Source organism: Plectropomus leopardus, chromosome 20 (assembly GCF_026936395.1).
Source record: "Plectropomus leopardus strain MGB_pleo_1.0 chromosome 20, ASM2693639v1, whole genome shotgun sequence".
Classification (NCBI taxonomy): domain Eukaryota; kingdom Metazoa; phylum Chordata; class Actinopteri; order Perciformes; family Serranidae; genus Plectropomus; species Plectropomus leopardus.
Window position 1 is genome coordinate 10,237,761 of NC_142195.1, and position 16,483 is coordinate 10,254,243.

At 39.4% G+C, this 16,483-nt stretch overlaps 1 protein-coding gene across 3 annotated transcripts in view; it reads right to left on the reverse strand.

Moving 5' to 3' along the window:
• Window positions 1-16,483, reverse strand: part of ptpn13 (protein tyrosine phosphatase non-receptor type 13) — a 58,527-nt gene that overhangs the window by 24,764 nt on the left and 17,280 nt on the right. For all 3 annotated transcript variants that reach the window (XM_042508777.2, XM_042508776.2, XM_042508775.2), the window contains exons 7-10: window positions 11,925-12,557; window positions 4,251-4,343; window positions 1,091-1,190; window positions 253-463 (exon numbers count right to left, since the gene is read on the reverse strand). In XM_042508777.2, the coding sequence (XP_042364711.1) occupies window positions 253-463; window positions 1,091-1,190; window positions 4,251-4,343; window positions 11,925-12,557 (1,037 nt within the window). The remainder of the gene's footprint in view (window positions 1-252; window positions 464-1,090; window positions 1,191-4,250; window positions 4,344-11,924; window positions 12,558-16,483) is intronic.

Below are 16,483 nucleotides of genomic sequence, written 5' to 3' on the forward strand. Positions count from 1 at the left end.
CTCATGCTGAAAGTTTCTTTTGGACTTTTGGGGGAGGGGGACGAGCACATTTGCTGGGAAGGGGTGCGCTTTATTAACAAAATAAAAGACTAAAAGAAAGCAGCGCTGATAGACTCGTCCTATTGAACTAAATCATTTTATCTCGATTATCTTGTTTTGAAACTCGAGGGAAGCCAAAACCGTAACTGAAAATAAAACCAGCCCTAATTTAAAGCATATCTTTAAGTCTGTTAAACCATAAAGAGCAAAGACCTTGGGTTTGCGAAGTGGCACAGAAGAGGCGTGGAGTGGATCTCGAAGGTCGAGCATGGAAGTACGAGATGGGGCCAGGGGGTCATCAGTGGGGTACGCCCTGGACAGCCTGCTGGCCAGGTGGGCCTGGAGCCGCTGCACCTCCTCCTCCTGCCTCTGAAGGAGCAGCTCCGCTCCAACCAGACCTTCATCAGCTGCACCCTCATACAGCCTGCAGGCAGAAGAGATGAAGGAAGGTAGTGTCAGTCTGATACTGTCAAAAAGCTGAATGGAATAGGATGCGTTGTGAATTTGTCTTTTATTTACTGGATTTCTTTTTTGCTTCCTCCATAAAACAAATACCTATAAGTGGCAACATGAGCAGGGAATGTCAGAAAATGTAGTGACACACAAAAGTCACCAAATACTGGCTGATTTTCTTTTAGGGAAAACAAGTGCTCTGTGCACAGGGACAGATAGAAACCATGGTTTTTCTGTTAGCAGGCACAGCAACAGCAGGCAGCAGTTCTCTGTAATGCCAGAGATTAGAGAGACAGGGATTGCTGAATGTGGATGTCACATTAGATGACCTCACTAGCAAAGCATGGGGCTAACCCTGCTGTGCCACACCAGCTGTGTGTGACCCAGAGGACCGAACAGGACCAATTCATCGATGAGTTCCCTGCTCTGTCTCTGTTGGGTCTGTAACATCCATGAAAGGACAGATTTCCATATGATCATCTAACTAGTAGCTGTGGTTTGGCTGCTTAGTGGAGAAAACAATACTGGAACTGTGTTTGTTAAATTGCCACCTGTTTAAAAACTGTAAAAAAAAAACAAAAAACTATGTGTGTGTTACCTGTGCCTGTGTGTGTTATGACTTGTCAGCGACAGGGCATCATGTTCAGAGGAAAGTGCCACCTGGGAGCCAAACCTCCTCACATCGCCTGGTTTCTTAGCTGAAAGAGACATGGGAGTATTAGCTGTGTACACACACACACAAACACACACACACACACACACACACACACGCACAAACACATGGGTAATAATGTAATAAATATATATAAATGTAGTTTTCACACACACACAATCAGACACACCCCTCCAGACACACACACTGTGGTCCAAATGTACCTGCATGAACATGTGTTCAGAGGTGGAGTAGTTTGAGAAATCAGGTCAAATTAGCACCATGAATGGTCGCTCTGTTGTCATGAGTTGAAATTGTGTACAAAATACCATTATTGCATGACAGCAATAGTGTTTGTCAGCCACTACAAAAATACACTGAATGATCTAGCACATCGAGAGCCTTCCCATGTCTTCAGCTGAAAGTGATTCAAACAGCCTTTATTTTGGAACGCTTTTAAAGACCCTGTGAGATGAAAAATACATTTTCCATTTCAGACCATGCTCCTGTATTAGTTCATTATTTATCTTTTGTTTTATGCAAAATGCATGTTAAAAAAATATCAGTATCAGAGTATTCTATACATTAAAATCATCGACTTTTCCCTTCCTTTTCAATCAGGTCAAATGATTTCAAATGTTTGATGTCTCATACTGCAATCGGGGGCAATTACCTCTACCTCCTCCTTCTCTTGATCTAATGGTTAGGGAGGTGCACGTGAAGCCAACAGTCTGCTGTAGCTCCATAGCACGCTCACTTTTTAGCCATCCAATCAAAAGTGAAGGATTTTATTAAAATCCCTCTTATAACTGTACATGGCTGAAATATTTCCTTTTACAAGGAAAAAAGTACTTTACAGAGGCCACAGATGCTCAAACTTCCGTTTCACTTGGACTTTAATATATTTTAGTCATTTCCACATAAAACTGGCACTGTTTCCACTACATCTCTGAATTCTTCACAGCTATGAGCTCAATTATTTATTGTTTCTTTTTTATCAGACAAAATATGTTGGAGATGTTGTTTTTTACCTTGACATGTTTTGACTAATGACTGCAGTTGGCAGTCGAAACCTTTTATGTCATTTTTTGTTTGATAAAAAAGAAACAGAATAAACGATCAAAAATAAAAAGAATGAAAAAAATGAACTTGCTTGATCTATGAGCTCAATGTCAAAAATTTGTGCAAAAGTGCAACCTGTGGACATGATGATGGTGTTAGGTCATCGTGAATAAATCTGCTTTTGACCTTTATCAGCTTCATCTCCCACTACACTGAAAATTTGGAGTGAATTAATCTTGATTACTCACGATTATAAAAACAAAAGCAAATCACACTGCATTTGAAACTACCTCTATAAGTACTTACTAATATGTTTTGATATTAATAAACGTGTTTACTGACATATTATCAGTCTACTATAGTGCAAGCCTTACACTGGCACCTGACTCTGTGTACCGGGAAAGTTGTACCTGCACTGTCATACCAACCAGTGACGCTGACGGTGTGTTATCTTGTGCAGTCCTACTTAGCTAAGGACATGATCTAATTCCATTGAGAGCTGCAGGTGAGTGACAGACAGCAGATGACTTTGCGGTTACCTGGAAACAAGTGAAAATGGAGAGCGGTGCACCTCACCACATTTAGGCTACAAAGTGTGCCCTGTGAGGTTTGGCAATAAGACAGTGGGGAATCTGGCTTTGAGCAGGACAGACCACAGTCAGCGGTCAGCGGAGACAAAGAATAATTGATATCCCTTGCCAGTGGCTTTCAATCCCAGGCTTTGCTGGCCAGACGACTGCTGGTTTTCCTGTTAAATGATTCACTCACCGTTCCAGGTGTAAATCTGATTAGATTTCCTAAAGTGAAAACCAGCAGGGCTAGAAATCCTCAGGAACATGACCGAGAACCATGTAGCTACTGTGTGGCTTCTTCTTTTTTCCTCTTAAATGATTAATTCAGTCTATTGTAACAGAAGACTAGAAGAGTTAGGCTATTCTGAAATGTATCCTACTTTGGTTTGTTATTTTTGCTTCTGCCGCATGCACAAAACCAGTATGCGATGTGCAGCATGTGCTACCTGTTGCACACAAAGGTTTACACAAACACAAGTGCCACACAAGGTGTAGTACAGGCCTATTCAACTGATGGCCCGCGAGCCGCATCCAGCCCAGAAGCAATCTCTGAGTGTCCCAGCATACATAAATCTTATATATCGGTATGACAAAAGATCTAAACTACATACAGTGTCTCATCATATCTTTCACAAATTAACTTAGACCCATGCGATTCCGATCCCGATTTCCGACCATGCTTAGTAGCTTTAGAAAACATGTTGTTTGTGGTGGAATAGTCAAAAAACATTCCTCCTGAACATTTTTCCTTGACATTGATGTAAGAAGTCATGAGGTGAGGTGAGTTGTGTGTGTGTGTGTGTGTCTATGTGTGTGTGTGAGACAGAAGGGAATGGGAGGGAGCAAGATACAGGGTTTCACTGTTTTAAGGTATTCTTTTCATATGAAAGTTGATGATTATCTTACTGTGTACATTTGCTCATCTACGATATTGGAAAATTACTCAGCTGGCTGGAAAATCTCACCTTGCTTTCAGTTACTTTCAAAAGGGAAACTTTTTACACACGCTTCTATTAAAAAATGATTTCAAGTCTTAATTACAGTGATAAAACATTTATTTAATCAAAACTAACCCTTCTGTTTTCACTCCTTTAAGTGTCATTCTGACTGATAAGAATAATAATTCTGTGATACTGTAAAACCGCAGTATTTTCTGAGACAGTTATCATGCCGTAAAAATCTCATACCTTTACAACCCCAGACAGATGTTATTATGGTTCTACGCATTGATAGCTTTTTTTAAAAAATTTTCTGCACTTGGCAATGTGCCTAAGGCAGATATGTGACCCAAATGAGATTTTTTTTAATATCAAAAGTGAAAGGATAAAAACACTGCTATTTTTTACTGCCTTCATTTGCATTTGTTCAAACTTTTTCATAAACAAGAGATATAGCCCTGGCGTAGTTTGCCATTGACTTTGCATAAAAAGATTAAAAATGACAATAAAGAATTCCTCAGGGGCATCTTCTACCTTGTCTGTAGTCTGGATCAGAGGAAGCCACTGAGGGGCTTTCGCTGGATGAACTGTAGTCGCTGTGGTACCTCTGGTGGCCGTGGACTGGGTCTGAGGGAGGAGAAAGACCATCAGCCCATCTTTTAAAAGTAATTTAATATAACCATGCAGGAATATATGAGCAAGTCTGCGAAATAATGAAATGGATCAAACTTCATGCACATGACACAACTTCAAAAATGGTTAAAAATGGACTTGTTTCTGTTTGTGAGGGATGTTAAGGTAAGGCGGTTTCTTTTCAACACAGAACTTCACAAAAACTTTTTATTAGACTTGGACAGCAGGTGAACTGACGTGCTACTGTTTTCTTCCACAACACTCTCTCCAAATCCTGCTGAGACTGATGGCAACCCCAAACCAGACTGAGGCACACAAAGTAGGTATTACTCATGCTGTTGGTAAACACTCCTAATGAAAGACATATGTAACTACACTGAAAAGCAGCTTCTGCACAAGTGTACACAGGCATGCCTTCTGTCAGGTTTTTGTTGAGGGCGTAATCTTTTGTCTTGCTTGACTGGATGAACCACAGCAAGTACAGACCAGCTTGCCACGATTATTCACTTTTTCTCAGCAATACTCCTTAAACTCAGCAATGACTTGAAAGTGTGTGGCAACGCAGGAAAACAACATAAACAATGTTTAAAACAGTGTGAAATCTAACCTTGTGTGTCCTGTTTTTCCCTGGCTTACACACAGAACTTGACAGTCCTGCTGTTCAGTATCAGCTACATAGCTTGAATGAATGGCATTCCCTTGTCATTGCTAAGGCATTCTGGTTCAGAGTTTCACAGTACAACGTCTCTTTGTAATGATGTCTGTCTTACGTAAACATTATATGAGTAAAAGCATTATGGCCAAGTAGCAACTATAACTTTACTAGGAAACTGTGGAAAAAGCTTTTCCATTTTCTGCTGGATAGTGAGTCATGAGAGAGCAGCTTTATTTGCATAATAAGGTACAGACAGGAAGAGTTTCTTCTGTCATTTATAGTCATTCACCATTTTAGCTTCACTAATGCGATTAACACTTACTGAATGACATCTTTTTACAGATACTCACACACGTGTCCTACACTGTCCTCTATGTTGCTATTGTGCAGGCCTTATAGTTGGAGACATACAGGGTGAAGTGGGGAATATAATGCAGAGAATAGAAAACCATCAAACCCATTGCTGTCACAAGAACAGCCCAACACTATCAGCAGGATTTTTTCAAAAAGGGCCAATTAGAACTGTTTATGATCTGATTACAGTCTGACAGGAAAACGAAACCGAAACAGAGCTAAAAGTTTTTCATGTACTACTAAATTTTGTAAACATATATTGAAAGACAAAAAATAACAAAAAAAAACTAGCTTGTCAGGAGCCAGGAAGACAATGTGGGTGATTGTATTTATGATTATCCAAACAAATCTTGTATTAAACGTACATTAACTTCACTATTAAAAAACATCCTCAGTTAAAGTCAGATCCTGGATAGGGCAAAAATAACAGGAAAGACCCCAGCGCAAACAATAATGAAAAAAAGGTTGTCTGAGGTGCTGCTTTAATCCAAAGTCATACAATTTGATGCTGTGATTTGTACTTGTAAGTAAAATCCTGTTATAAACACAGCTGAAATGCAAGTACCCAGCCTACCAGGGGTGGGGGGGGGGGGACTTGATACAGCATTGTATTGCAATATTTTGCCTGGCAATATTATATCAATACATATCAATACATGGACACCACGTTTTTGTTTTTTTTTTAACGTTGGTAAGATTGAAAATACAAATTTCACTTTTAGTAGCCAACTAGAGTTTTAAAAAAGGCTTTTCCAGTCAGCTATATACATGTTATTGCAATAAAAATGACTGAAATTAGATGAACAGACTTAACGGTAATAAATCACAATACATCGCTATACATTTTAAATACTCTGCATTGCAAAACGTTAATAATGTTGTACAGGAACTTAGGCTGAATATTGAGCGCAGAAACGCAAAAAATGTCACTTCTGTCATTTTTTAAAATAAATGTAGCTTGCGGAGAAATTCCAATATGTACAAAATTCAAATCTCTGGTCAAGCCACAAGTATCTAGTGTGGTTGTTCAGTCACAATCAACCTGAGAGTGAATAACCTGTGAGATATGACATCCCAGATAAACCTTGGATCACTGTTTCATCATGACCTCAAAACACCCACTGCACCTCAATGCAATAAGGCCGACAGCTAATTCAAGAGATGAACAGCAATATCTTGCCAATAATGAAAATGTTTCACAGACCGCTAAATATGTACTCCTCTTCCAAGGAGTACAGTTGGTGAGTAGCAAGCATGCACACACATACAGTACACATTAATTCACTAAAAGACAATGAAATAAAGAAAATAGGAGGATTTCAGTTACTGTCAGCACGTTTTAGTTGTAATTAAATACTTGTGGTTTAAAAAGGGCCAGGGTTTCACCTCTAGTTTGACCTTTTGAAACCTGGATCGACCTCAGTTTTCTCGTGGCGCGACTTGGCCAGAAATGTCCTACAAATTGAAATATTTAAATAACAGGTGCCAAGTAAATTACCTAAAAAAATGTTTTAAAAAGAGGGAAGGATTATTGTAAAATGATCAAAAAACAGAAAAAGAATATCCAGAAAACAATATTTATAAACATTATAATTTTATATTTAAAATTATGTTACAGAAAAAAAGTATATAAAATAAATAATCAGCACTTTTTAAAGGTCAGTTTCTTGTTTGTGTTCATTTTTACCTTGCTTATTTCAGGTAATTTTCTTAGGTCTTTTTACTTTACTTTACTTTACTTTACTTTACTTTTTACAAAAAATCAAACAAATTTGCTAAGGTTTCAAAGGGTTAATACTCTGACTCCCTACACTGACTTTTTCCCAGTGTAGGGAGTAAAACACACTGGAAAAACAGTCTGCGTAACTGGAAGAGCATCATCTCCAGGGAACAATTTATGCAACATGCATTTATCTCCTGACTTCTCTCTCCTCCCTTCACCTTATCTTGTCATTTCCTCTCCCACGTTTTGTTATTCCTCTCTGCTTGATTCCTTGCCATGCAGAACTGCAAAGGCTTTCTGTGAGTACACAAACAGCCTCTATAGTCTATGGCCTTTTAGGCTGTTCAAGCTGAGAAGAGACACAAACTCAGCCTGTGAGGTTATTTAAAGTCTGGTGGTCCCAGGGAGAAAGAAGGAACTCCCTTTAAAGCAGTGACTAAAAGGGATAATAGCTTACAGAAACCCCCATGTTAACATGACTCAGAGGTAAAACAATGTAGATTTTGCAAAACTGAACTTTTATGTGAACAAATAGAGAAAAAAAAGCCCACCACTAGAAAAAGGTCTATTCATAAAAATTCTTGTGTGCCTTTGTTTTAGACATTATGCATAATGTGAAGAGGAAATGAGTCAGACAGTTGATTAAAAGGGATCAGAAATAAAGCTGAAAGTAGTGAACTTTTTATGAAAGCCTTACAAACACTATAATCTTTCCCTGAAAATGGGGGGGGGGTCGGGGGTCAGTCCCCTTTCATGGACACCTCCTCTTCCCCTGAGGCAGCAATGTTCTGTATTGTTGTCCAAGCTGGACCCACCCCGGTCCAAAACCACATGACCTGCTGCCAAGTGCCGGAAAAGTCCAATAATGTTTGGAATTCCCTCATCCGCTACGCATGACTCCAATTACAGCCTCTAGGCCTGCAAGGAAAGTTTCTACTGATTGAAGCACCTTGGCACCAAAAAGAAGAACGAAGGGGGGGGGTTGCGGGCGCGCTGGGGTGAGACATAGGGGACCAGGTATAAACATGCCCATGCACACACCGGCATGCACACACACAATGTTTAGTTGTGTTCATGTAATACATATTCGGTGGAACATGATTTGCAAATGCATACACACAGAAGGCAGAGAACCAGTGTGTAACTGGGTGAAACCTGAGAGCACTGACCACTGCTGCGCCATCACTTTCCTGCAGAAAAGAACAGAAAAAAGTAAGAGAAAAGGAAAGAAAGGGCGGTCTCTGCCAAGTAACACATCCATGCCGCCCTGCAAATGGTCTGTGCTCAATTAGGCCCCGTTCATACTGTAGTGAAAAAGATCTGGGATGGAATACAAAAATAGTTTGGCTTAGTCTTCATAGTTGACCTCAGTTAGTTTTGATGGGAGTGAACATTTGTTTGCATCAGCATGGTGTCTAACATTGTCCATAATTTAATATCAATTAAAAGCAATTGAAACAAAAAATAAACAAAAGATAATCCTCTCAATTTAACCAAACAAGCACACATCTATTTATGTGTGACATTTACTTAATTTTGTGAAGTTGTTGCAACTTAACAATGATAAGTGTAATTCAATCAATCTTTTAGTGACTTCAGTAAACCAAGTTTGATGTTCTGTATACTCGTATTCTGCTGGTTGCAAACTAGCTGATTGTATTTGACCATTCTTAAACATGTTGAGAAAACAGAAGTTGCAGATCTCCTAACTTCATCATTGTCAAAATCCGCTTTGTCATGATGATGATCACCAAGTTAAGTGAAATTAACTTGGTTTGCTGAAGTTGCTAAATCTTAGAAAGAACAATGTAATGTCACTTGTCATTATTAAGTTGCAACAACTTCACAAAATTAAGTAAATACATCTAAATTTTGAGTAAACTTAACACTTTGAAATAATGTAGACGTAAATTAAGATTAGAGATATTTACTTTTCTTTTTCAAGGCAACTGGTTTCCCTGATTATTTTAACTAACATCAACTTGTCAGATTTTACAGTGTAGCTATAATTCTTACTTCTTGTTCCTGCAGCTTGCCTTTTCACACCATCATATGAAACAAAAAATGCTAAGCGCCTCTGATTACAATCAGCAAAAAGCAAAGGGGAGGGAAGGAGAGGAAGGCAGAGCTTGCTGGGGATAAAAAGCCACAGTCGAGGAGAAGAATGCTGTCGGTCGGTGGCTCGGTCAGCATTAAAAATAGCTGCCAGAAAAGCAGGGAGGCTGGAGGTTGGAGGGAGCTGGAGAGTGTGGGGAGTCTGGGAAACCAGCAGGAGGAGGAAAGGGAAGAAGAGGTAGAAGACAGGGGTTTATTATATGAAACCATCCATCCCTCGTGCTCCTCCACTGCTCCCAGATGGCCAGCAGACCCATACAGCCACTTGTGACTTTGCACAAAACTAGTCTGCCTACAGCGACTTTACGAAGAATTCAATAAGCTCCTGAGTGAAAGCTCTTGGGGCTGACTGCTGAGGTGTTTAACAATTGCGTTGCGTGTGCTCAGTCTAAGCATGTGATTAGACAAAGATTGTAAATACCTTGCACATATGCGTTCTTATATCTATGTGTTTAAAGTTAAATGTTAGAAAAAACACGCTCTGGACCCTGTGTTTCATGGTGCATTGAGATTAATTATCGGTTGCAAGCCCCTCACTCGTCACTGTATCCTGTACGCTCAGGTTGGGTGGTTGTCTTTAAAACTTTGTGGACTTTTTTCTTTGGCATTGTCTGATTTACATAGCTATTTTTGGCTGACTTTCGGCATATTTATGTGCGTACATAAGGGAAAAAAATGAAAATGGCTATGCTCTCCATTCACAGAACTTGGTCTTATTGTGTATACCTAGGGTTTGTGTGGAGTCTTGCAAAAGAGCCTTTATTTATGAAACGCCAATATTAGGGTGTATCTTGGCTGGTCTTTTGATTTTTTTTTGTTTTTTATGGTTCACTTACAGCATTTTAGTCCTTCCTTGTATATCTTCATTTTGTGGTCTTTTTGTGTTTTATATTGCTTGTTTTGGAGATGCATATTTTGATTTTTTTGAAGGTTTTGAGATATTGAGTTGCAAAGTTTTTTCCATTCCAAGCAGCAAAAATGACACGAACCCTGCGGTTTTCCAAATAAAATGTATAAAATGCATTTAACTTTACAAAAATCACCTAACATAATGTTAATAAGTTGCCAAAGAATAAGAACATATGAATAACTCAATTTGGACAAAAATGTCAGATAGAACCTTTTAATTCTAAGGTGACATGTTACTGCCTGTCTGAGCCAGGACACTTTTGAAAAAGAGATTTTTAATCTTTTTTTTCTGTTTAAATAAGGGCTAAATGATTAAAATAAATTTAAAAAAGAGAGCGTTTTGGCTATATAGCATGTGTGACAGTTAGCAGCAGGCTAGAATTAAGCTGGTCTGTAATTAGAATCAGCCATTTGGAAACCTCTGTACCAGTGACTCATACATTCTGTCTAAACACTGCTGCTCTGCCACCACCAACGATACTTCATACGAGCCAGCACCTATCCCACATGGTAGTTACAGATGGACACACAACCTCTAACTAGTCCGGGTGTCTGTCTGCTCACGTCATCTCATCGCTGTCACATTTTCACCTCTCGGATCGGACCGGCTGACAGCTCCCTGCAGCCGTTTCACCTAAGCTCCTGTACCCTTGCTTATTGCCTGATAATTTTATTTTATCACCCACTTCTATCTTTTATCTTTCAATTTTAATATAGATTTTAATGACACAGCTGGGTCATCGAAATGTTACGTGTTCCTAAAGGTTTTACTCATTGTCTCAGTAGCAGACTAAAGCTGAGAATTGATGGGCTTTTCCCCTTTGAAACTGTGGGCCACTTGGCACATAACACTGATGTGGCAACATTAAATGTTGAAGCCTGCCAACTACATGTTCTGACAAGTACCTGCACCACAAATTAAATGATGATGGTGGCAAATGCCCAGGCTCCAACCTGTCACCAAAATCACATTCTCATGCAATACTTGTGAGCTGGTGTTTGCTGAGAGTAACCTGTTGTAAAGAAGAAAAGGAAAAAGGTGGAGATAGTTGTGGCTGCAAAAAACAGGCCAATTGTGTTTGTATATTTTGCAGACAGAGCTGGACAGTCATTTCATTGACTAACAAACCTAACAAATCTATCATATTAGAATTGTCGAGATTTAATTTTTACAAACCTAACACTAAAAGACAATCACTGAAGATTATTTTTTGTTATGCATTCCAAACCAACTATCAGAAAAGGATAAAACAAAGATCATCCGCCATATGTCAAGTGCACAGTAGGAGTTCAGTTATACTTGGAAGGAACTAGTTTACATGACATGTTGCCCGATTTCAACAGAAGGCAAAAATGTTAAAGCTGTTCTGAATGGCCACGCTCGCAGGCAGGGTGAAAATCTGGTCATCAAAGAGAGGGGGGAAAGACATGATATTGCTCAAATGTGGGAATAACAGTCCACGTTTTCAGACAACTTCTCCTGCACAATTATTCACAGTAATGCTCTCAGTCACACCCATTAAAAAAATGACAAATGGTTGTGTAAAGAATCTTAAAAAGAGCTTGACAGCAAAATTCAAACCCTGACTCCTTTTTCACTTCTGCACACCTGAAGAAGTAATCATATGCAATCAAACCTATAGACCAGTTTGATTTACATCTTACTGACATGAGACATACACTGTAAATTTCACAAGAAATTCTCCAACACAAACACATAACAGCTGACCCAGAGGAGTCAAATAAAAACTTATCTCAGTTTGGGACTGAAAACAACCTCCTCTCTTTACTGCACAGCCATATCAAGAGGTATACTCACCATCCACTGCTTGCCTCAGCACCTGAAGTTTCCTCTGCTTCTCCTTTATCCTGTCATAGGCGCCAGGCAGGCCGGAGCCCACCGACAGAGCTGAGTGGTGATGAGGCCTCCTACTCTTAAGCCCACCAAACTCAGAAAAGCGAGAATCCCTCTCCCTAGATGCCCGCAGGGGTGACTTTCGCCTGCCTATGGAGTGGGTACTTATGGCACTGCTGCCCCTCCGCGCATCCTCCAAAGCCCCAAAACGAAGAGCCTCTGGGTCAATGCAAGCTAAGTCCACAGAGGAAGCCCAGTTCTTCCTGGCCTGACTAATGCCTACGTCCCCACCATAGAAGGGTAAAGACCTCCGGTCCAGTTCCACAGGCCGCCCCTTTTGCTGAGGGTGAAAGGGGTGCAGATGGGGATAGGAGTGCTGGTGCTGGAGTGAGGGGGGTTTGGGATAGAATTCTGTGGGGGAGTCAGAGTTGTGATGATAGTCAGACAGGGAATATGGCAGGCCTGCCCCCTCATCCCCCTTCAACAGGTCCTGGATTGGCAGAGAGCCCATGGAACGACTAAGGCCCCGGTTAAGAGACGTCTGCTCCTGACTCCTGGCTTTGTAGCGCTCCAGAACCCTGGGGGCGGCACTCCTCCCTGAGAACAGAGGAGAGCCAACGTTATTTGGTATATATTATATTTAACCAGGAGCAAAAGCTCATACTGCCAGAACACAACTCAAAACACAGAATAACAAACAAATCTTCATCTTGAAGCAGGCCTGGGCAATATGGCCAAAAATGTTATCATGATGAAGTTTAGATTGATTGATATTGATAATTATTGATAATTGTAAACAACCTATTTTAAATCATTGCCAACCTTTATGGATTAATTTAACAACCATGCTTATTAAGGCACACAGGTAATAACTGTAATGTTATCACAACAATGAAAAACATATGAATAAATAAACAGAAAAAGGAGAAAGAAGAAATTATCTAACCTTCAATAAGGAAATCAAGTAAAATTAAGTTTGAGGCAAACTAGCGGAACATCAGAAAGATAAAGATTTACAAATTAGTAAATAAAATGTTACAAAATGTGTGCAGTGTAAAGGTAATTTGTACATGTAGAAAATCTAATTAAACTTTGAGGTAGATCAACATTTTTAAGATGTAAAAACCTCTAAAATTCAGGAAAACAAAATGAGGAAAAAAATCTAATGTAACTTACAAAATCAAATGCCAACTCTAAGGTAAGCTGACCAAACATCAATAAGATGCAATAAATAAATGAGATGTTACAAAATGTAAGTGTTTTGTAAACATAAAAAAAAAATCAAAGTAAACTTTACGTTAGGTCAACCTAACATCTGTAAGATATAATAAAATATAAAAACCTCTAAAACTGAGGAAACAAAGTGAGAAAAAATGTAAACTGTAATGTAAAATACAAAATCAAATTCAACTCTGAGGTAGAGTGATGTGAATACCAAAAAAATAAAACCGTTCAGTAGGTACTCAAAAGCAAAATATAACAGACTGCTAACGGATTGCATTTCTTGGCATATCTCGTTTTCCTATTATAATACACAGTATAGGAGATAATCTGAAATATGGATCATTCCCAGTGGGTCACGTCATTATTAACACTACACTCAATACGAAAAGTGGTATTTATGACGAGAAGAGGACCTAGAGAGGATTAACAAGGATTTGGATTTGAATAAATACAGTACGCTTCATTATGCCTAAGTGCCTGTCCAACCTGGCATCCATTCCTAACAGCAGCACGACATGATAACTAAACATGGCACAGTCGACTGTAGTCTCCCCTTGTTTACTTGTTTGATACCCTGGCTTGGCCTCAACAGCCCAAGCACCTGCTTCAGGCCTCTCATGGCCTCTCTGCTAAAAGATTATACAGCCAGCTACAGTAAATGAATAATTGGGTAGGCACACAGTACGTCCTCAGATTCCCCTCTCTATTATAATTAGAGATGCAGTATACAATATATTATGATCAACAACCCTGACACTGCTGCTTACATAACGTCTAATAATCCAGTGCAGGAACACAGCTGCAGGTACAGAAACTTCCTTTCATCTGAAAATCCCCTTAAATTCTAATATCAGTGTTTTTAATCGTGCCAACTGGATTTCCCATGGTAATTTGTTGGATTCGATGGCATTTAATTAGACTTAGTAGCAGCAATAGGAATTTTCTGTTAAACAGCCCCAGGGTTGGAAATGTAGCAGCCATTAATGGCAAATAAAACTAATTAATTTCTAAAATAAACCAACAACAGCACAGGGATAAGCAAATTAAGAAAAATAGCATGTTGCTTTAGTCCTCAAGGGGCACCGAGCATTTCTATATCTCCGTATTGTTCAGTAGCTACTGTATTTTTTCCTGATTATTTAAAAACAAACAATAAAACATATGGCGCCACAATAACGAGCAAATTCCGGACCAGCTCATCTATCACTGTGCCTTTCTTAAAACTGAAAGATTTATGTTGCTCTCTTTTTCTGTCTATAAATTTTAACTTTGCCTTTCCAGACATGCTGCATCTACATGGCTGCCAGTGACAGCTCTTGTTTTAGACTGAAAGACATAAACAGAAGGCAAACATGTGCATGAGCAGGAGCAAAAACAAGAGGAAGAGATGCAGAAACGGGAGAGCAGAGGGAGATGTTAAGTCCTGTAAAAACGCTGCATGTGGTGATTTAATCTACAAAGCATATGCTCGCTCTTAACAGGGAAACACATCAAAGACAGACAGGCTGTCTTCCAGGAACTCAGAGAAGCACACAAGGACTAGATTCAGCAAAAAAAAAAAAAAAACGGGATGTCTTTTATTTCTGAAAGAAGTCAATTGTTGCCACAAGTTTTTTCAGCTATAGCCTCGTTTCTACCAAGCAGTCCAGTTCAGTTTAAATCATTGCATATTAGAAAGGTTACTTTTGTGTTTTCCACTGTCAAAAGTTGTGGATGGTACCAACAGAACCGTTCTATTCCATCCTGTTTTATGTTAGCCCTCTGTGAGGTACCTCGCAGTCTGGTCTGATACTAAAAGGTGGAGCTAGAAACATTGCAGTCCGTTGGTCAAGAGAGAATCGTCACTCTCGCTCTACAAGGACTCAATGCACAAACCCACGTTTTTAAAATATACCATGAACTGTAACACTAAAAGATCCAGCCTGTTCTTTTTTGTTCTGAAAATGTTGCAACCCCATTCCCTGGACAGTCAGAAAGGTGGAGCTGTTCCTCTGCCTTGTAGGTGATGAGAAACATTAGATACGTATATGCACTGCGACAGAAACAATCCAGCCTGCTCTTTTTTGTTCTTAAATGTCACAACCCTGTTTCTTGGACGATTAGCAAGGTGCAGACATTCTTCGATATCGTCTATGAACAGGAAGTATAATGAGAGCGGTAACAACCTCACCTAAATTTAAGAGCTCATTTACACAACATCAGTTACATATAAGGACATGAATGGGGTCTTCTGTCTGTACTCTGTGTTAATTTTGTCAATATTTATATATATTTTCTGAAAGCTTTTGGATATGGGGGGTGGGGGCAGTGTAGCATATTTAAAGCTAGATACAGCTGTAGGAGATGATGAAGACGTTGAAAAATTGTGGAACAGAAGGTAATGTGGTAAAAAGTGCCATCTATTGGCTATATCTGTGCAATCATAAAGAATGCATGGACGTATGAGAGCAGTGACGTTTACAATGTTTGAAACAGACGTCTCTATTTTCGTACGTACGTTTGCCTTGTGCCTTATGCGGTGGAAATGCAAAACAAATCTAGGGTTTAGCCTATCTGTATGGGTTACATACAGATTCTAAGGGGACTATAACAAACGTGTCTGATGGAAACAGCGTAATACTAATATGTTTTAGGCATTATACAGACTATAGCTATGGAGAATTCACAGCATAAAATATCCAACATAAAAAAGACACAATGACTGAGTTCCTGTAGCAAAAATTACAACGTGGAACTCCTTACAACCTGGCATACAGGAGAGAGAGCTGCCCCTTGAGAAGAAAGGCGCTTAAGAACTTGGTAATAATCTTTGCATGTACTTTCCCTAGGGCTGGCTGGTGCTCAACCAGGGAAACAAAGCACTGATACAAACAGCAGACCAGCAGCTTCACTGGTGACTCCAAAATATGCATCTGTAATCAATGCCATGCCGTGCTTACATAATCGGGACGACAGCCATGTTTGTGCTGCGCTCTCCTTTCCATGGCCTGGAAATATGCCGGAGCTCTCTCAGAAACCACTGGGAAGATTTGGTCATATTTTCCTGAATTAAATCCGATTCGGGGATGCAGCGTGTTATTCCTCGTCTACTTTCGATTCTTTCCCACAAAGTCAGAAAGTGAAGATGTAAGTATGGAATTGCTCACAACCAGGGAAGGCATTTACATCCAACTCTCTCTACATTAAAGTAAGATCATTGCAAACAACTTACAACATATCAATAGTATGTCCAATTACAGTCAGGCATAATCTCAATTTATCAGTAGAAAGAAAGAACAGATAATATGCTCTCTTATCAA